This window comes from Nilaparvata lugens, chromosome X, assembly GCF_014356525.2.
Source record: "Nilaparvata lugens isolate BPH chromosome X, ASM1435652v1, whole genome shotgun sequence".
Taxonomy (NCBI): domain Eukaryota; kingdom Metazoa; phylum Arthropoda; class Insecta; order Hemiptera; family Delphacidae; genus Nilaparvata; species Nilaparvata lugens.
Genome location: NC_052518.1, coordinates 104,249,520 through 104,273,162, shown reverse-complemented (window position 1 = coordinate 104,273,162; position 23,643 = coordinate 104,249,520). Strand labels below are relative to the sequence as shown.

General features: G+C 33.2%; 1 protein-coding gene across 11 annotated transcripts in view; it reads right to left on the bottom strand.

Annotated features, from left to right (window-relative positions):
- The window catches only part of LOC111048178 (neogenin), a 267,521-nt gene extending 245,755 nt beyond the window's left edge, over positions 1 to 21,766 (bottom strand). For 10 of the 11 annotated variants that reach the window (XM_039442944.1, XM_039442937.1, XM_039442938.1 and 7 more), the window contains exon 1: positions 21,489 to 21,765. In XM_039442944.1, coding sequence (XP_039298878.1) covers positions 21,489 to 21,585 — 97 coding nt within the window. In that variant the 5' untranslated portion in view covers positions 21,586 to 21,765. Of the gene's footprint in view, positions 1 to 21,488 lie in introns of all 11 variants that reach the window. The other variant, XM_039442940.1, reaches the window with a different exon arrangement.
- Positions 21,767 to 23,643: the final 1,877 nt, after the last annotated feature.

The following is a 23,643-nucleotide window of genomic DNA, read 5'->3' as shown; positions in this document are numbered from 1 at the left end:
TGTTAGAACCAAAATAAAGCATAACGGATGACCTGAAGATTTTTTTACATCTGTATAGTCACTGTCAAAAGTAGAAATAATATATTTCTGGCAAACTGGCAACACTGCAGAACGGGATAGCGCTATCTGCTTCGTCGAATGATAGAAAAGGATAGCATGCATTGTCAATCAAATACTGCCATATAATAATGTGGTCCTCACTAGGAAGATGATACAAAGATGATTTAAGGATAATAGACAAGGATAGCAACACCAGTGTTAATCAAATACTGTCATTATAACGTGGACCTCACTATAGGAAGATGATACAAGGATGATAGACAAGGATAGCAACACCAATGTTGATCAAATACTGCCATTATAACGTGGACTTCGCTGTACCGACAATCATCCGTTTTCCAGGCTTACATTGGATCTCAACTGAGTTATGAATTTTTTGCATTCCTACGCTTCCATTAAATGCCACTTGACGGCTACCCTCCTCTCTTAATTTAGCTAATGAAACTCTCTTCCTGCCGCGGTTTATTTGAAAAGTTCTGAAAACACAACTGGCATGACCGCAATATCACTTCTCAATGTGGCGACTGAGAAAAAGTAATCAAATTTGATTCACACTGTCAAATATTACGGGTTTGAATCACCCAGCAACGTCAGCTATTCATTTTTCAAGTGATATAGGGCTTAAATGGATCGAAGGAGTATTACAGAAAATTGACATTTGAGGCAGACCCATAGAAGGCCATTCCAAAATATACAGTATTAATAAGGCATACTGTCCTTCAATGTACATCTTTGATGTAATTTCTGTTTTGTATTTTTTAAATTATGACAAGTCGCTTGTGACGCTTCCACATGCTGGCCCATAAAGCATAAGCTTATATATATTTTTTTCAAGTTATTTTAATGGATGATTAAATCAACTTTCAGTACGATTATGAATCCTTAAGGCTGTGAGGTACATTTTTTTATTATTTAAATTGGATAATCTTTTTCAATATAATTGTCAAGATCATTATAAGATTGAGAAAAAGTGTCAACTGAAATTTTTAAGTGGTCTAATAAGCGAGTTATGGGTTGTTGAAGTGCTAACTTCCCAGATTCCGTTTTCTTTCCAAATCATAAACGGTTTCAACTATATTATTAGAACTTCTCTTAAAAATTCAAAAAAATGTATCTTTCCAAACTAAAACATTTTATTCCCCATATCGTTCATAAATAAAAAAGTAACATTTTTTGTAAATTCAATAACTTGTTTATTTTGGCATTAATCGCGAAAAACTCATATTAGAACAAAGCCAATACTGAATGTATAAAAAAAAAACTCCAATGGAAAATTCGAAATCGTTCATGATCTGGAAAGAAAACGGAGTTTAGCACTTCAACGACCCATAACTAGCTTATTAGACCACTTAAAAATTTCAGTTGCCACTTTTTCTCACTCTCATAATGATCTTGACAATTATATTGAAAAAGATTATCCAATTTAAATAAAAATAAAAAGGTGTACCTCACAGCCTTAACTGGCTTATTGTTAACTCTATATTCGTCACTTTAAAACGGTCCGTTGTGCTATTCAACTAAGTTTGGATTTTTGGTTTAGTAGTCAGTAGACAGTTTTCAGGTAGCTCCTGATCAATTTCAGGGCCTCTGACGTGACCTAACGACTCATTCTAGGCATCTGGGTCCGACGGTTACAGATAATCTTACCGTGAATCGCTCCTCAAATATTGGAGGGAGGAAGTAAGAAACGTTTCAATAATTGAAATGAGCGTTTGAAAGCATATATGTAACTACATAAGAATAGAATAAAATAGAATAGAATGACTGCCTTTATTTTATACCTGGGAGGGCGAAGTTAGGGCGCAGTCGGCCCTCTCTTACACTTAACCCTCCAATACAATACTGAATTATAATTTAACAAGCAATACTCAGTAGAATAAAATAAAACAAAACTATATTTTAAATGAAAAAAGTAAAAAATAATAATTATAATGATAATAAGTGGAATAGTTGAATAAACTTAAAAGTAGAGCATTCTTAAAATGTAAAATAACAAAGATCTGTTGGGAAATAAATACAACATTTATGACGGAATATATGGATAGGATCGACGGATATGGATAGGATGGACGGATATGGATAGGATGGACGGATAGGATCGAAGAAGCAAAAATCATGTTTTTCGACTCAGGGGACCTTGAAACGTATAGAAAACTTGAAATTGGGGTACCTTAATTTTTTTTGGAAAGCAATACTTTCCTTACCTATGGTAGTAGGGCAAGGAAAGTAAAAAAGAGCAATACGGCTACAAACCTTACAATCAAAATGAGAAAAAAAGGAAATTAATAAATACAAGAAAGCATAGACGACAAAGAATAAACGTTGCTCCGTGATTAATTACAGAAAACAGCTATCCATTTCATTTTATAATAACTTAATCACTCTGACAAGGGTACAGATGAGATGAATAATAATCCTCAATTCAATACTGCCCTAAAATATGAAGATAAGTTTCCGATAATAAACAGTCAATAGACTGCTTTATCATGACCTAAGATGATCATCTGTCATTATTTTGAGTCCATTAATTAAAATTATCAAAGCACTCAATTATATGGATGGTGGGTTACGAGGGACCGCGTGAAAAAAGCCAGAGCTTGTAGATCCTACTCATGAATTATGGTCAGAAGTCATCAGAATGACATGCCTGCTCTCTGTGAGAGTGATGGAAGCTATAAAAACACGACTGAAACGTCACTCTGACATGAATTCCGAATTGCTGTCCTCCTACATATTCATTTCCATGTAGGTGAAACGCCTAGAACTGAATGCACTCCTGTCAATTGCAGACGAAATATATCCTGTAGTTGACCGAGCGAAGTGAGGTCTAAGATTCAAGTCGACGGTTTGGCATTTCTCTTAATGTTTAAATGTTGCGCATTTACGGCGAAACGCGGTAATAGATTTTCATGAAATTTGACAGGTATGTTCCTTTTTTAATTGCGCGTCGACGTATATACAAGGTTTTTGGAGATTTTGCATTTCAAGGATAATATAAAAGGAAAAAAGAGCCTCCTTCATACGCCAATATTGGAGTAAAAATTAGATTTTAGAGATATTCATCATAAATCAGCTGACAAGTGATTACACAGATGTGTGGAGAAGCCAGTCTATTGCTGTATTTCCATAAGGTCTATAGTTTCAATCAGGTACTTGTGGATGAGAATACTGCGTGAGGTCTACTGTTCACAGAACTACTTGTGATATTTGAATTGAAAAATGTTGATCCCAGAGAAATATTACTAGATGATAATTTGGTTGTATGGGAGGAGATGTTGAGGTATTTCTCCGTAATTGAAAGAATAAGATGTTGAATCTGTCAATACCACTATATACAATAACAATATGGACAACATACAGAGTGAGTCATATACAGTCGAACCTCTCTATAACGAACCTCCACTTAACGAAATCCTCTACACAACGAATTTTTACCTGGTCCCATGACATTTTAGAGTTTTGGCTGCTTATTTACCTCTATTTAACGAATTTAGGACCTCTCAACAACAAAGTTTTCTCTTGACTTCAATAAACAAAATGTAGTGTGTATAAGAAGCAGACAGTGATTCTCAAGGAATTGTTCAGTTTCAGCAGAAAGGTCAATAGACTAAAAATAATGGAAATTCAGGTAGGAAGAAGATAGGGTGGTACACAATCAATAGAGGTTGAAACACATGTTTGAAATTGAATGCAAGTTACTGGAAATTAAATTCCAATAACTTAAATTTGTAGACCAGGCAGGTGAACGACTGGACTTTCCCATTCTTGCTCTTGTCACACATTTCAATTCATTGAACTGACTATGATGATGATGGCTGTGACGAACCTGAGGAAAAGAATCCGTCAGATCAAGAAATTCTAGAAGCTTTCAAAATCATCAGGCAAGGATTAAAACTGAAAAATGTACCAGACAACATTCGACTTGTTCGACTGTTTGAATAGAAGTGAGTCGTTTATTATAAACATGATGTTTTATCCAAATGCAAACAAAATTCAACCGGAAATTACTCACTTTTTCAAATAAAACATTAAAAAATAGTAAAGTTGAGTTATTATAGTATTTATAGTGAAGTTATTGACAAAAGTACCGTATTTAGCGTTCAATCTGATAGTAGTGTAAAAAGTAGTAAAATAACTTTGGTGAATAAAGTTGAAAAATATTGCTACAGAGTATGTACTTTGATTAAACTCTACTAATAGTACAAATCAAGCTTTCTGGGGATAAATTGGTGTGTTCACTTACTTATTACATCCTGTAAATATTAAAAAACATGTTTTTTTATTTTAAACTGCATGAATTTTCAAATTTCCATATTAATATTGGCCTAATAGGTACCCTACCTACGTTCGCGATGATATGTTTTATGTACCATATTCATTTATTTACCGCCGTGATACGATATTATAAGATCCAAAAGATCGTAGCAGTTTTCTTGAGAGAGCAACCTCTCAATAACGAATACCTCTCTGCAGCGAATTTTTTCTCGGGATAATCGACTTCGTTATACAGAGGTTCGACTGTATATGGGAACCCTTCAATAAGTTGGAGACTGTTGTAGATATAATACTGTAACTTTCAGGATTAGCTATTGGTCAAATACTCTACCTTTTGATGTGCAACTGAATTTCAACCCCTCATAAGGGGTTTTTTTATTTAGGGGTGACATAGGGGGTGCAACTGGAATATTTTAAATGTTAACACCAATTGTCTGATAAATCATTTTAAAGGCCTCTTTAGAACAAGAAGGATGACATCAATAAAAATGTTATATGATACTTTTATCCAAAATGGCGGCTGATTGAAGTTTTAGTTTTTAAAGAAATGAAGGGTTGTAACTCGAATATTTTAAATGTAAAAACCCATTGTGTGAAGGTCTTTTATATGATACTTATATGATACTTTTATATCCAAAATGGCGGCTGATTGAACTTTATGAATTATTACTAAAACTAAAACTTCAATCAGCCTCCATTTTGGATAAAAGTATCATAGAACATTTTTATTGATGTCATCTTTCTTGTTTAAGATTGGCCTTTCAAATGATGTGTCACACAATGGGTTTTTACATTTAAAATTTCCGAGTTACAAACCTTCATTTCTTTAAGAACTAAATCTTCAATCAGCCGCCATTTTGGATACAAGTATCATAGAACATTTTTATCGATGCCATCTTTCTTGTTTTAAAGAGGCCTTTAAAATGATGTACCACACAATGGATGTTTACATTCAAAATATTCGAGTTACAACCCCTAAGTCACCCCGTTATGAAGGGTTGAAATTCAGTTGTACGTCAAAAAGTAGAGTATTTGACCAATAACTTATCTTGAATGTCACAGTATCATATCAACAACATTGTCCGATTTATTGAAGGGAACCCATGCATATGACTCACTCTGTATTATGTAATTTTGGCGAAATAAACATTCTTATTCTATTCTTATTATATTGTAGTATTGTGTTGACATCAACGTCTTATTCTTCCGATTACTACATGAGTTGAAGTAAGTTGTTTTACAGCTTTACAATTTTACAGTTTTACTGTTGTTCACAACATATTCAATGGAATCGTGCTAGAAAATATGAATTATCATGAATGCCTCTATTTTTCCTAGAGAGCGAAGTTAGGGCGCAGTCGATTCTCTCTCTCTTAAGGTGCGTACAGATTTACGCGCCGCGAACATGAGCAATTCACTTTTAATCAGCTGATGCCAAGCTTTTTATATCTGTATCTTACCGTTTCTGTAAAAATACAGATATAATCAGTTGATTATTTAATATTTTAATATTGAAATAATTGGCTCTCCCAGAAAAGCTAATGCTTGAGCTCTGGAAGAGAGTTCAAAAATGTTAACGGTAATTAGGATGGATGTCTAAGACAATTTAATTAGTACCAGAAGAAACAATATGCAATATGAATGTATGTATAATATAACAATGTAAGCACTAGAACAAAAAGTCAATTAATCTTCTGAAATCTCAAGTCCGAAGTAAACTTTCCTACATACCCACTCTCTTATTTCATAAATTAAACACTTAGTAATTCTATTTAAAATGAATTTTTCAGGTAGACAATTTATTATTCTATGGCAATAGAAGGACAATTGGTGTTTGCAAGATGTAAGTCTAGTGAATAGGTTATTGTAGGTATTGAAAACATTTGGACGTATTAGATATGGTGTATTACGAGTAGTGAATTTGTCTTTGTTTTTATTAATGTACAGAATTGCGTTAGTTACGTATGTTTGTCTCAATGTTGGTAAATCAATTTCTTTAAATAGTAGTCTACTAGGGTACATTCTCATGTATTAAAAGTGAATTGCTCATGTTCGCGGCGCGTATATCTGTACGCACCTTAAGACTCTCAACAGAAATATTAAAAAATTTATTTGGAGAGAAAGAGTGAAACAAATCCGAATCAAGAGATATCACAACAAATCCAAAACTGACAAGAACAAAGATTGTAAGGTGACATTTCCCAACTCATTTAAGTATAAAAGTATCACCCTCATTTGTATCAAAGTGATAAGTTTAACAAGGCATAACCTCCATGGATGGTTCTCCGCTCAACAAAAAAACCCTCTCAGGATATTTTCAAGCTGAATTAACAACTATTTATAGTTGAGATTGAGTAGAGGAAGGGCATTATTTAATGAATCCGACCACGACCAAGCATCTTTATTTAGAGAAGGGGAGTGATGTTTGACAAATGGATGAAAATACAAACAAGAAGAACTGAACGGAGACGTTTAATGGTTTATTTAACTGGCGGCTGGTAAGAGTTCATAACAGCACTGAGGTTTCACTATCCACAGATAAACTTTAAGCACCTATTCATAAATTTCATTACAATGCAGAACTAACAAAATGCAGTGAACGATTATGGTGGCTAACATACTGGGATAGAATAAAGTTATTGGCCAGATATTGTAAACTTGTAAAGCACAGCAATATGTGGCGAATCATATGATTGCCACCTGTGATGTTTTCAACTGGTTGAGTTTGTTTATCACTTGAAACAGTTTATTTCAATATTTATCTAGAGTTCAATTTTGTCATTCCAACATTAAAAATATTTCATCATTCATCTAGATGATTAATCAATGATGTTTAATCAATTTCAACATAGGAAATCAACAAATTAAATTCCTATAAATATAATTCACGAATACTATTCAATGATTATAACGAGTCTATATTGGTGTCAAGTTATTATCTATTCAAGTCTATAATACTAGTAATTCGGAGAACAGTAGAACTCTCTACACTTACTAACATCACTACTCACACACTCCCACCTATTCACACACAAACACACACATACAAATTGGATTTAGAGTATGATATGATATATGCAATAGGATCGGTGGAGGACGCTGAGAAATAGATGTTCTTTACACTTTTGAATTAGGATGCATGGTTGAAAAGATAAAAAATCTTAAACTTGAATAAGGACTTGGAAAAAAATTCGAATTTCAAAAATTAAACAATTTTGAGCATGTGATACTTGAAATAATACCGCTTTGAAGCGCTGAGACGAATGAGCCCAATTTGAACCTGATCCGATAAAGTAGGTATTGAAAAGTTAGGTTGATTTTTAGGGTAAAATTTCCGAATGAAGGGCCGCCATCTTGGAACGGGGATGAATTTTAGAATTTGAAATATATAGTTTCTACGCCTTGTTTCAAAGTACTTGTATACCAAATTTTATCCAAATCGGTTCATAACTGCGGTACAAACAAACAGACAAACGCCGATTGACTTGAAACATAGAATTCGCTTCGCTTATTCAACAAATAGTACAAGATATTCCAATATTCCAGTTTAAACTGTCACTGTGCAAACGGCACTTAGAATGCAGTATTCTGAATCAATTGAACAATCATAAACTACAGTGAGGTCCACGTTATAATGGCAGTATTTGATCAACATTCGTGTTGCTACTCTAGTCTATCATTCTACAAAACACATAGCGACGCAACACAACGTTTCAGATAGTTTTTGAACAATGTAGAAATATAATAAATGAGCAAAATATTCAACCTCAATAATGAAAATTTATTATTCGATCATAGAAAAGTATATATTCTTGACGAATGGAATATAATTGATTATTTTAAACAAGAATGAACAGTTAATAATAATATTCGTATGGCTTTTTGAATGAAAAAGACTAAGAAATTGTCAAAAAACCAATGATTTATAGATAATTAGAAAGACCGGTTTCGGTTATTACACCATTGTCAATCTCTGATAAACTCTCTTTTTGGCTTTCTCTCTATGGCTTTTATTGGTGGGGAGTCAATGAGCCTTACGACTGTCATACTTCTGCCGGGACCGAAAGCTTAACGTGCCCATCCGATAACACAGGAGTGACCCTGTAATGAACAGTTAAAATTATAACATCAGATATACCAGTATCCTCTATGGCAAGGCAGAAAACCGGAAACGTTGTTCTCCTATCTTTCTCCACTGCCGATATAACGTGGACCTAACAAAATAGTTCTTACGATATTTTCAAAATGCTGATAATATCACATAAAGCTAATGAGTTTTCAAGCACGATAATTCAAAATAGGATGATCGGAAACACACAGGGTTATAAATAATGGAAAGAGATGATAAAATCGTACCGATTGGAGGGAAAAAGCAATGAAAACTGTGGTGACAGGACTATTGACAAGTAGCTCTGGAAATCCAGAGCTTGATAAAAATTGGCACGAGTTACATTCAAAATTTAAACTTTTTTAAATGATTAATGTTCTAGATTCTGTTAACTCAGACTTTCATAATACGATTCAAAATTTTCTCGTTTTTCTGAGCTTTGATGAGAGTAAATTGTTTTTTTGAAAAGTGGACATAACCTACATTTTGATTCGGACAGTATAGTATAAATTAGAAATGTGACAGTTTTGCGCATGAGCCTGTTGTGCCTTTCCTCATGTCAAGTATTTGTACACAATATGATAAATAAATAAATACCCCAAATTGTAATAAATACACAATATGATAAATAAATAAATACCCTGAATTGTTTTAATAAGTTAGTGGTTTTGAAAATATAAAGTAGTTTTCAATCAATATGTTTAGCCTCAATAAAAGCTAAAAAACTTTTTCAATGAGAATATGACAGCTATGAAATACGTCCAGATGTTAGCAACCATCTTGGCACAGTTGTTTTTCAAAAACAATAAAGTTTTCCAAAAGGCCAATAAAAATCGAAGGAACACATGAAGATGAGAGACTGGCAATTATTTGTTATTCTTTGTTCATTCTGAGCATGCTTTCTGGTTCCTGCCAAGTTTAATGGCCATTTCCACAACAGGGAAAGAGTAACACATTGTTCCGGTACGAAATCTGGTGCGTGACTTTTACAATAACAAAATCCAAACATCTCATACATTCATCCGATTTTATCCATGTAACCACTTCAGTTAAAACCAACTGTTTTGGCTAGCAACTCCTAGTGGCAGAGAAGTAAAATGTTGGCAGCATATCCATGATATATTTCATAAAACAATAGCTCATAAAAAGTCTAGTCCTAGTGGGTTTCTAAAATCGAAGGAATAAACGGAAAGAATGAGGAATAATGTCAGGAAATCAAATGAACGAGGTTCCAAGGAACAAACCTTAAGAAGTTCAAGGTTTGGTATTTCTAGAGCTCTAGACATCTAAGGGCCGTTTGCACAGTGTAAGTTTAAACTAATGCTTGAACTAAATTTGGATTTTTTTTTTAAACTAAAATATTCTGTTTGCGCAGTATTAGTTTAAACTCTATATTGAGTTTAAACTCTAGGAAAGTTTAAACCTCCAAAACAGGAGGTTTAAACCAAATAATTTGGATTAAATAGACATCTGTAAAATTTGATGGGGAAACATCTAATAGTAAATTATTTTCCGACGTTTGTTTTTAATGCTTATGTAGACGATAATAATTATTTAGGTTATAGTGAATCATTATTGATGGAATTGATAGAAGTTTTTCATGCGATTGATAGAGATGACTCGAAGAAATTTTGGAACTGAGAAAAATCGGGCAAAAAACGAATCATTTAAATTTCTGGGATGATAGAGAATTTTTTAACGGGTTTCCTTGAGTAAAGCAAGTGCCAATTTAGTATTTAATTGAATAAGTCACTTGATAGAAAATAAGACAATTTTTATCAGTGATTTTTGATTAGAAAACATGTTTTTAATAACACATAACTGAGATATTTTGCTTTCGAGAGATTTCTGATAAACGAGGAAGACCGTAGTAGATTTAAGTAGATTTTCATAACAAAATAAGAAGATAGAAATCTTACATTTTAGATTATATTTTTTGATGCCAACTAAATTTAAGTTTGTTTCTAATAGTAATATAGCATTTCATCATTTTTTGAAGAATTTCTTGGTCGCTTTTCACTTTTATTACCGTACAGCTTACAGCTCTGTGGATTTGGAACCAGGAAATAGTAGCTACATAACCTCAATTTGCTGATGGTTTGTGAACAAATAGCAAATTTCCTGTAAAAATTACCCTTCCTGATATTATAAACGATGACATTCTATTATCAACTTAACGCTTAACTAGTTTAACTTAAACTGGATTAGTAAATGCACTGAGAAACCCATTCAAGTTTAAACTTTCAGATTAACTTAAACTCGATTAACTTAATCGAGTTTAGCAATCTATACTGTGCAAACGGCCCTAAACGATTTATTCCAGCAATCAGTTATGAATATAGTATATTTCGCACCTAGAGCAGAAAATGAGATTTTTCCGGCTCGAAATCGGTTTTCAAGTCCGAGGCCGTAGGTCGAGGACTAGAAAAGATTGAGAGCCGGAAAAACATTTTTGCCCGTGGTGCGAACGCTATTTTTCGCCACACAGAAAAATAAAAAATATATATATGAGAATAGTTGTTTACTAAGCACTTCCGAAAGCAGAAGTGGAAGGTGATAGCTCTAGCAAATCTGAGGTAATCTCAAATCAGGAAATTGTCCAAGTATTTTTATTTTTTATTCTGATTTGTCTAAATAACCTAAAAGATTATGTTCAATTATGTGGGAGGTTGAGTTTATACTTTTTTATTCTTTCAAATGACAATAAGATGATATTATTATAAATGTTTTAATTATTTAATAATGAAAAGTTTTTTGATCACCTTTCTTAGTTCCATGTTAGCGGCTGGAAAGGGTACTCTTTCCGGCCTAGGCCGGAAAGAAACCTGTTCTGACGACAGACGAGAGTCGTCTGCAAACAATGTCTTTCAGATCTACATAGGGACTGGAAAACAGCTGCTTTCTGTGCAGTGTGGCGAAAAAATCTTTACACACTTTTGGAAAGAATTTCAATGAAAAAAAAATCATTCGAAACTAACTACGGTTTTCTAATATACTATTTATAATGAAAAATGAAATGATATTGTTTCGTGCCTCAAGGTCTACTATAGTGAGGTCCACTTTATAAAGACAATAATAGAGAAAGACAGTATAGCCGATTCTCTGCCTTGTCACTATCGTCTATAGATGATAGCTGATACCAGTATATCTAATGTGATATCAACTGTCCATTCTTGTTGGAAATGATCAACTATATCTTATTCATCGAGGAAATATAATTTTCGATGATTCAGTAATAAATTATGATAAACTATTTTAATTCTACATTGCTATAAATTGATCAGGTGCACCCCGAAAAGCGAAAACTCTGACACCAGACCTGAGCCAGCCAGGTTATTATTATTATTATGATACCTTCTTCATTCATTACCCACACTTGTTGGATTAATGACGTCATAAAACTCAATACACGTGGATCAATACACAACTATTCAGATGACAGTGATCCAGTGACCGCTTTTAGTAAAAATTCAGAGACAATACTGCATTTGATATCGATTGTGAATGACCGGCTGACGATTGTCTAATCAAGCCGTAAATATGTGTGTTTGTATTTTATATTGTACTGTGTTAATTTGGATGTAAAGCACTCTTTCAATTCTTTACTCTATTCTCTGTCGATTGTGAATCAAAACAAATAAAACAATCAATGATTGTACATGTAGTTCTTTTTTCAAAGTGAAACAGAGGGAAAACGTTACTCTGTTTGCCAATAAAATATAGAAGGGCAGAAAAGTTTTGCCGTGTTCGGAGGAAAGACGAAATAGTGCAAATTCACTAGACTAAATTGGGCATAACCTGATCAATAAAGGAGAGACGAGGGAGTTGGAAGGGGGATTTGCCTGGTGCAAACAGAAGAACAGGATAGAGCTCAGGGGACGCCGGAATTGTGAAAACCTGGTGTCACTGAATTCAAAGGTAAATAAACGGCTACGTGGCATTTCCTACGGTGGCGTTTCCTACGAACCCATTGAGCGTGGCGTTTCCTATGAACCAGATGATAAAACATGCATGTCATACACATGTTCATCATCAGCAAGAGTCTTCTAACATAAAATAAACAACCAACGACAATAAATATACCACTGAAAAATTAAAAAAATTAATTAGGAATATAATTTAACCTCAAATGGAGCAACAAAGAGAAAATGAACAAATAAATTGGATATACAAAATCCTAAACTCAAAAAATGTTGCTCGAAGCGTTTCGCTGTAATGACGAGTATGCATGTTCTATCGTTAGTGGGGAGCCTAAGAAGTGTCACTACACGAGAGTCCACCCATCTGGTCCATAAAAATACCAGTAACCATAACACATACAACTTAAGTATAGGCAACAGTTCTTCGTAGGAAAGTCCACGACTGAATTTTGGTTCGTACTTGAGTACAGTCTAAAGGTGCGTACAGATATACGCGCCGCGAACATGAGCAATTCACTTTTAATCAGCTGATTATATCTGTATTTTTACAGAAACGGTAAGATACAGATATAAAAAGCTTGGCATCAGCTGATTAAAAGTGAATTTCTCATGTTCGCGGCGCGTAAATCTGTACGCTCCTTTAGAAGTGTCACTACACGAGAGTCCACCCATCTGGTCCATACAAATACCAGTAGCCGTAAAACATACAACTTAAGTACAGACAGCAGTTCTTCGTAGGAAAGTCCACGACTGAATTTTGGTTCGTAGGAGACGCCATGCTAAATGGGTTCGTAGGAAAGGCCACCGTAGGAAGTGTCACACTACCAAATAAACGCCTCCTCCCCTCAAGTACAAGGTATTCGCTTGTGTCCGTTCCCAGGAGGGTTGGTGAGGGGGGATTGTAATTGAATAAGGAAGTGAGAGGGAAATGTGATACAGTTTCAACGGACGGCACTGGGGGCTAACATCTTCATTTGTCTTTCTCCCAATCCGCTTGACAAGCAACCCTTACATCATTTTGCAAATGCTTCCTGCACAACCCGTAATATGATCAACAGTAAAAGACATCTGCTACAAATTTATTGTACAAAAAGTTATTTTCTCGTAAAGCAGCGTTGTTTACATTAGTCAAGTTTCCTTGGATTCAAGAACTGAAACATTAATACACTATAGCAATGTAGACTTGAATCTAAAACAGAACTTTAATCCACTATACCAAAATAGACTACTAGAACGGAAACTTGAATCCACTACACCAATCATAATACTAGACCCTTCAAGTTATAAACTTGAATTCTCAAATGTTCATAAATCAAGAAGATGTTGAACCAGTTTGACTTTTACATTCAACTTGGATCTACAAGAACAAAAACTTTAATCCACTCTTAATACCAATAAATTCTACCAGAAGGGTAGACCATTTATTGAGTGTTGTTGATCGAATAAAAATAATTTTAATAATTAAAACAAACATATTCAATTTTTGATGCAAAGTTTACGTAAGATGAAAGCCTCATCAAATCTTTTTCTATTGTAAATTATTACAGTTGTTAATCAGGGTGGCCAGCCATTTTGAAATAAAAAATCATGAGTAATTCCCGGTTTTCCAGAGTAAAATTTAATATTTTCCAGGTGGAGTTCCGGTATTTGAGGAGCAAGATACATTCGTAAAGAATTTATTATGGTAATCTTTATGATCTTCCATGACGAATTGCGAATAGCATATTTAAATTTCTAAATATATTGTCAATTTTTGACACTACATTCTATGAGTGTTAGTAATTAGTACGTTCTTTTAACTACTCATGTGTGTGGAGTGCTTTCGGACAGAGTCCATTTTCAACTCAGGGAGTAGTTAAAAAACGAAAAATTCCTCACAAGAATAGATTACAGTGTCAAAGTTATCAATACATTTGAACATTTATTATGTATTCTGAGTCATACGTTTACTAATGAAGCCATATATATGTATGGACAGTATCATAGCCGATTGCGGCTGTTGATGACTCTTCAAACCTTGAAGAAAGTTTCATTCCAAAGAGAATGAAGCCATCAATTTATTCAATTTTGAAATGCAATTGATTTATATCGTGACTAAATATGATCATTTTAAAATAAACGATAAGTGCGCGCCAAATTTTTTTCAGTGTTTATACTCAAAATAAGCTAACAAATCGATTGAAACCAGAAATTATATGAAATCTACTAGGCCAACAGTCTTCAGTTACACCCTTACAGACCATAAATACTTTATTATTGCACCAGAGGGACTGTTATCAGTACATTAAGAAGCATTTAAAAAAGCAAAGGCTAACCAAAATTAATAGGAAGTTTACTAATTGAATATGTTAATGTAGCCTATACTTCTTTACTAAATTAATTGAAATTTATGAAAAATTCATGAGTAATTGGAAAAATTCATGAGGAATTCAAGGTAGTTTTCCCTGTTTTAAAATCATGACGAATTCAAGGTTCTTCCGGTTTTCCCAGTAGGTAGCCACCCTGTTAATACTCTTGATATCAGCAAGGAACTATAAAACTAAATTAAACAAAGAGTGGGTGAAAAGTCCAAGAACAGTTTAATATCTCATACACAAAGGTTATTTGACGATGGGTGTGATTGGGGATCCTACTCAAATTGAGAATACTACTTTACTAAGACATCAAAAATCTGGTCCATCTTGGATCCGCCATATTGAATGCAACTTTATTTTTTTAAATAGGAAGGTGGTCATGCGATACATGATTTCGATACAAAATTTCAAGAAAAAAAGAATGGCGAAAGCCGCATATCGATATCTCAAACCGTTCAGAAAATATTCTCATTATTAATCAATATCATGCATATCAGAAATGAGATACATAAGTGGTATTCAATTCAATTCAATTCAATTCTTTTTATTTGCCATCAATACAATTTACAAAAAATATTGATTAATAATGTGAATATCTTCTGAACGGTTTGTGATATCGATGTGCGGTCTTCACCATTAATTTTTTCTTGAAATTTCATATCGAAATCATGTATTACATGCCCACCTTCCTATGTAAAAAAATAAAGTTGCATCCAATATGGCGGATTTTTAAAGTCATAGTAAAGTAGTATTTTCAATTTGAGTAGATCCCCAATCACACCCACCATCAAATCACCTTTGTGTATGAGATATTAAGCCGTTCTCGGACTTTTCACCCACCCTGTATATTTGTGGTTTAAGCAGACCCTTGCGGAGCACGGGTTACCAGCTAGTTTTCAATAAAGTTGAATATTAATCCGAGAACCGGCAGATAAGGAATTTAATTAAGACCATTTTTATCAGTGAATAGGGAGGGTATAACCTTTGTTACTTTTAATTAGTAGAGATAACATGAAGAATCAAGCTGGAATTCTATTTTTGGGGATGACATAATAATTTTCGATCAATTGGCGAGGTTAAGTCCTTATTTCGACGTACAGTTCTAGCAATCAGTGTCGACTGATAGACTCCAGCTCTGAAGTATTGGATATCATGTACGGTAAGTGATTATTTTAATAATTCTATTGCGATCGATACGCAAATCAAGCTCAAATTTACTATTTTACCAATTCACTAGAAATTTACACTTATCAACTAATATACATTGGTGTGGCTGGAAAAAGAAGCCTTGAGCTCCAGCCATGAGTTCGAAAATATTCTTTAATTAAATTATTGGTACATTTGCCGTGATAATATTCTAAAATACAAACCAAAAATATTCAAAGCTAATAGGTTAAGAGTTACTTAATATTATAATACCATGATTCTAGCCTATTATGACTGAATTTCGACATTAAATTACCCTATATCTAGCATTGATTAGTAAAGTGAGGTCCACGTTATAATTGCAGTATTTGATAAACATTGGTGTTGATGGGTTTTTAAGGAAGAATTATTCAGTACCCTTCTATTTTTCGTTTTCAAGATACATGTTTAGACTCATCAAGTCATCTATATCTATAGAGGTGCGTAAGGATATACGCGCCGCGAACATGAGAAATTCACTTTTAATCAGCTGATTATATCTGTATTTTTACAGAAACTGTATAAGATATAGATATAAAAAGCTTGGCATCAGCTGATTAAAAGTGAATTGCTCATGTTCGCGGCGCGTAAATCTGTACGCACCTTTATTTATAATAAAGGAAAGAATTGGCTTATACACGTATGGGATAGGAAATTCACAAATGAAGAGGTAGTTGAGACGTGATGAAACTTCATTTGTGAATTTCCTATCCCATACGTGTATAAGCCAATTCTTTCCTTTATTATAAATAAAGGTGCGTACAGATTTACGCGCCGCGAACATGAGCAATTCACTTTTAATCAGCTGATGCCAAGCTTTTTATATCTATATCTTAATTAACTTGAAATTTTGCATGTAGATTTTCAATTTACCGAGGTTGGTTATAGGCCTATATTAAATTCATCAGTATTTCAGTATTCAAGTGTTTAATTAGACCCTAAGCACGGGTTTCTTGTTAGTAATAATAGTCCCGTCGAATGGTAGTTTTTCAGGAAACAGCCCCGAAAGGATTTTTCTCGACGGTTCTATATGTATTTTCATGCTTTCATACTTTTGATACATTCATTTATTCAGTCTCAAAATTAATTTCTTTAGAGTAATTTTAAGAGAATCAAGTTCAACTTTAAAAGTAAACTCTAAAGACAGATATAAAAAATACTCTTTTTCTCTCTCAAAATTAATTATTTCATGCTGGAAGTATTTATTAATTTCCTTATTTTCTCATCTTGCTTGTAAGGTTTTTAGCCATATTGCTCTTTTTTGCTTCTTCGATCCTATCATTCCGTCATAAATGTTGTATTTATTTCCCAACAGATCTTTGCTATTTTACATTTTAAAAATGCTTTCAAGTTTATTCAAATATTCCACTTATTATTATTATTATTTTTTTTACTTTTTTCACTTAAAATATAGTTTTGTTTTATTTTATTTTACTGAGTATTGCTTGTTAGATTATAATTTTGTATTGTATTGGAGGGTTAAGTGTAAGAGAGGGCCGACTGCGCCCTAACTTCGCCCTCCCAGGTATGAAATAAAGGCAGTCATTCTATTCTTTTTTTGGGCGCTGAATTCGAATCTGAAATTTGCTGACACGCCAGAGGGCGGCTTCACCCCCAAAACCCCCAAAATGACGGACTTTTTTCAATTTTATCTCGTAAACCTTGAGTGTTTCTCAAGAAAAATCATTCTCGACAGAATTAAAGAGAATAAAATTTCCAATCAATTGTGTGGTCGCGCAGGATTCTACCATTTTTGGTTCCGGAGCTACGAATTTTCAAAAAGGGGTATTTTTAAGGGATTTTCAAAATTATGCAAACCTACCACTTCTACCCTATACAACTTGGATATTTTTCTAGTATAGATAAAAAACACACATCACGTGAAAGAACAATTCATTATGTACAGGATTCCTTAGGAATTTTAGAATTTAGTGGAGGGGGGAGGGGGATTACACTAAAAATAGAAAATCATGTCCCACAGCCAAAATACAATTTTTTCATTATTATACCTTTTCAAGGCCTTCCTAACAAAAAAATACATATTTCGGCTGAAATCATCTCATGAGGGTTATTTTCTATGAGAATCACCCGTTAGAAACATTTAATTTCAGTATTTCCTAGTGGGGGTACGTCATAAGGATACGTCAAGGATCAAAACTTCAAACATTATAAGTGTCTATCAAAACTTATATAGCATGTAATTATCTTTCATTTGAGACCAATTGCAAGTTTCTATCATGTATCTTAGTCGTTTTAGAGACTAAATCAATTGTGTGGTCGCGCAGGATTCTACCATTTTTGGTTCCGGAGCTACGAATTTTCAAAAAGGGGTATTTTTAAGGGGTTTTCAAAATTATGCAAACCTACCACTTCTACCCTATACAACTTGGATATTTTTCTAGTATAGATAAAAAACCACACATTACGTGAAAGATCAATTCATTATGAACAGGATTCCTTAGGAATTTTAGAATTTAGTACAGGGGGGGGAGGGGAATACACTCAAAAATAGAAAATCATGTCCCACAGCCAAAATATAAATTTTTCATTATAATACCTTTTCAAGGCCTTACTAACAAAAATATATATTTCGGCTGAAATCATCTCATGAGGGTTATTTTCTATAAGAATCACCCGTTAGAAACATTTAATTTCAGTATTTCCTAGTGGAGGGTACGTCATAAGGATACGTCAAGGATCAAAACTTCAATCACTTATAACTTTCGACAGAATGATCAGATCTCCTCGTACTACAGCTAATTCTTCTCAGCTCGTCAAGGCGGTTCAAAATCATGTATCATAACTGAAATTTGATGAAAAAATAAAAAAATCCTCTTTTAGTGTATTTTTAGCCCCTATTTAAATACACAGAAAAATGGCCAATTTCTATATTCAAAAGTGCGTATCTCGGTAACCCGAAATGATAAAAAATGATACTTTATCTTGATTTGAACAACAGAATTTCCTCTTTCATGTGAGGTAAAAGAATTTTAAAAATATAATCGTGAGGTAAAATACGTTTGATTAAAAAAATCAAGAAATTTGCCATATTTTCCTCATTTTCACAGTCTCGACAGTTTTCCGATAATAAACAGTCATGCAAGATGGGTTTAAGGCAACGTAGCTTATATAGCATGTACTAATTATCTTTCATTTGAGACCAATTGCAAGTTTCTATCATGTATCTTAGTCGTTTTAGATACTCTTGAATAACAGTAATATCGCAGGAAAAATGAGAAAATGAAAATATATATTTTTTTCAATTAGCTGTGACTTTTGAACGGTATTGAAATCTGAAAAACGATTCATGGGAGCGGTAAGAGGAGAAAATTCTCTACAACCTTGACTACTTTTTCGATTTTTTATCTGAAGTGTTTCACAAGATACGCAAATTTGAATATGCGAGACTGTGGAAATGGTTAACATATCAAAAAATTTTCGCATATTCAAAAGATTTTTCATTTTCTCATTTTTTCAGCGATTTTACTGTTATTCAAGAGTCTCTAAAACGACTAAGATACATGATAGAAACTTGCAATTGGTCTCAAATGAAAGATAATTACATGCTATATAAGTTTTGATAGACACTTATAATGTTTGAAGTTTTGATCCTTGACGTATCCTTATGACGTACCCCCACTAGGAAATACTGAAATTAAATGTTTCTAACGGGTGATTCTCATAGAAAATAACCCTCATGAGATGATTTCAGCCGAAATATGTATTTTTTTGTTAGGAAGGCCTTGAAAAGGTATAATAATGAAAAAATTGTATTTTGGCTGTGGGACATGATTTTCTATTTTTAGTGTATTCCCCCTCCCCCCTCCACTAAATTCTAAAATTCCTAAGGAATCCTGTACATAATGAATTGTTCTTTCACGTGATGTGTGTTTGTTATCTATACTAGAAAAATATCCAAGTTCTATAGGGTAGAAGTGGTAGGTTTGCATAATTTTGAAAACCCCTTAAAAAATACCCCTTTCTTGAAAATTCGTAGCTCCGGAACCAAAAATGGTAGAATCCTGCGCGACCACTCAATTGATTGGAAATTTTATTCTCTTTAATTTTGTCGACAATGTTTTTTCTTGAGAAACTCAAGGTTTACGAGAATGGAAAAATTGAAAAAAGTCCGAAATTTTGGGGGTTTTGGGGGAGAAGCCGCCCTCTGGCGTGTCAGCAAATTTCAGATTCGAATTCAGCGCCCCAAAATACATATAGGACCGTCGAGAAAAATTCTTTCGGGGCTGTTTCCTGAAAAACGACCATTTGACTGGACTATAAGATGAAAGTAAAATTCCATTTCAAAAGTATATGCAATGCACTATTGTAACACAGTGTGAGTCAAAACATTAGTATCCCACATCTGCAAATGATTGTAAAAATAAAGCTAAATAATCACAAAATTCGGATTTGCTTAGTTCAACTTATTTATTGGATAAAAAATTCAATATCGAAACGAAAAAACAGGCGCTAGTTTGAGATTCTGAGGCCCGGTAGCATATTTTAACCGTGATTAATTTCACGAGAACCAATCAGAGAAGGCCTTTTTGATGAGACGGCTTTTCTGATTGGTTCTCGTGGAAGTAATCACGATTAAAATTTAACCGGCACTATCATCACAGTAATAGGCTGATCTCCCTCCATTTATCTACGCCGCTTATTCCTCCAACTCAAAAATTATTTTGTACAGATTATAACTTAGGTATAAAATGGGATGATATATTTCATGGGAAGCGTCTATTACGCTTGTATAGAATGTAGTTTACCCTATGAGAGACAGTAGTTTACATCCGACTAACGAGCTAAAAAAATACAGTGCGTCTGAGACACTCGTATAGTTGGAGCCCAAGTATATATTCTGTATTATAATTTTATCAAGGCTCAAGTAAAGTGTGTGTATGTCTGTAATGTAATTTCATCAACTAACTTATTACACTGTAAATCGTCATAATACATCTGAAACCCAACACAAAAGATTGTTTGATTGTCAAGAATAACGTTTAAAAAGCTGTTGATTATCAAAGCAAATTCTTGGTAAGCCCAAAGTATTTAGTTTAATAGTTTATTATAGGATGCTATTATAGACAGTTAACTTCTCACTTAATTAGTTGTAATATTTTATTAAATACATAGCCTACTGATCACATCAAAGTTAAAATTAAAACTAAAACATTTTTAATTTGACCATATATGTGTCATAATTTCAGAGTAATTGAAATAATATATTAGGAATGTGTCATAACTGAATAACTTAATTATTTAGGTAAGATAAGAGTCATGAATCATGTAAACAAACACTAGCATGTTCCAAAAACATCAGCAGTTTTATGTAATAATTATTTTCGAAAATAAAAATTCACTCCGTTTCCAGAAAAATTTGAGTTTCATAGTTTGAAAAAGTGATTTAGGCCGATTTTTTTTTTATTATTCAAAGTTCAGCAAGATGATTCCTTGAATGTAACTTACTCCTAGAAGATTGAATATAAATAAGGTTATGAGTGGAAATGTATTCGTTTTTTGGAATAATCTATATTTTAGGCATAACTTATTGAAATAATTAATAAAATCAACGATATTCAGTCTTACCTTCATCTCCAGACACTGCAGAACATCGTACCAAGAAACAGACAATTAAGAGTGGCCATAACTTCTCAGATAGCGCATATACGCTAGATGGAATCATTATTACTCCACAAATACTATGTCATAATTAGTTCTTGACATAAACAAGTTGCACTCTCTAGAATAAATTTAAATAAAAAAGTAAACAAACACAAATTTGACACGACTGGAACAGATGCATAACAATACTTCCTAATCGAATGTTGCACTGACACTACCAGACGCCATTTTACAATGTACAATTCAAGCGCTGCTACTCATGCCAACACAACTGGCAATAAATTCCCACACAGAATATTTTTCTATAAGACATATATTCTTCTCCAATCTTCCAAAATATTACATTAATTCAATCCTTCTTGGAGGATTAAACACAACATTTTAATCTGTTGGGTACCTTTTTTTCATTTCTCATTCTCACTGGTCATAATCTCCGTGTAATAACTTGAACAAATTATTCCCTGATCATTAACTAGAGAGCGGGTAGTTCAAAACTTCATCTACGACAACTAAATGTATGATTCAACTCAAACAACTAAGTTATAATACACAATAAAACGCAGTCTTAATTATGACATATGAAATGAAATGTTCAATTACATCATTAGAAGCTTTTCAAATTTGGCGAAGAGAGTATTTTATTATCAACATCAACCTCGAGTAGTAGTAGGCCTACTAGTCAGTAGTTTGAAGTAGAGACAGTGCTGGAATTCTGTAATTTTCCAAGATTAAATGTCCTCTTACTAGAGAACAGTAAAATGTACTGTTAGTATAACATTATTACAGTTTGTTTTGCATATTGATATCAGTATTATTACTGAAGCAACTTTTGTACGTGTATTATAATTATTATGTATAGGTATTTGTGAATAATATTATTTAAAAAGCGCGCGTCACTTGACACTCCCTTCAAGGTACTACCCTACTACTATAATCCCTAGCGGTTACCCTGATGAAGTAATTATTATTAAACAGTGTAGTATAAACAGTAGTATTGTTATGTTTATAGTAATTATACAGGTATATCTTCCCAAAGCTCTTCATCCTACAATATTCTAAAAAATATTGATATAAAACAATTTTAGTTTTTTTAGATAAAATTTTATTGTTGAGAAGAAGTTTGCTAGTTCGCAAGAGCTTCGCCACGTCACACCCTTATCCTCACCTATCTTCAGCAGTGGTCTGTTATCAGTGGTCTCTTCAGAGCTGTCTCAACGTCATAATCATACATAACTGAATATTTTCAGACTTTACCACATTCATTCATTGTTAGGTTTTCAGGTATGTATTATTTCAGGTGTGTTATCTACCTATTACACATTATACTACAAGGGCTGGCCCTGGTTTATTTTGTTTACTTTTGAGTGCAATTTCCAACAAAGGAATTAGGTTATTGCACAACTTTACGCCACATCTACGCTCTTTTTGGCAAGTATGGTACAGAAAATGCAGGTTTTTGCACCTGTGGGTATAGCCTACATTCTAGTACTTACACAATACTATTGTATTTGAAAACTATTTGATTCATTTTTCATATAAAAAAGAAAACTCGTTTTAAAGCAATGTAGGGGTGGTACCACTCATTAGAGCCCCTTTTAATGGTGTCATGACGCAATTGATCACACCGTGAGGGGGGAGTCTCATACAATAGGCCCCTGGAGATTGATTTCTCAGACTGGCCAGATTCTTTACATTTTCCCTTCTACTGGGTACCTGTTAAAATTATTATTGTTGATGGATAAAACTGAAATGAAATAAAAATCCTATTTCCAATATGAATACATTTATTGAGTTGAAAATCATAAATAAGAATGGATCAATTTCAATCTCCATCACAAAACTCATTACTCTTAACAAAAAAATTGAAACATCAGTATAAAACAAAATGTGCTAAAGAAGAGTTATTTAAAGTTGGGCCCGTCATAAGTTTTCAAGTAGGTTTTGGTAATTAAATAAAAGTTTCATTGTAGTACCTAGCTTAAGAGAACATAAAATGCATTACAATGTCAAACAATAGGACCAAACCCATTTTATTGATTTTCCTGCCATCATACTTATAATAATAATCTTTATTGGCAAAGAAATAGGACATTTTACAATCACTATTGCAAAAAGTAAA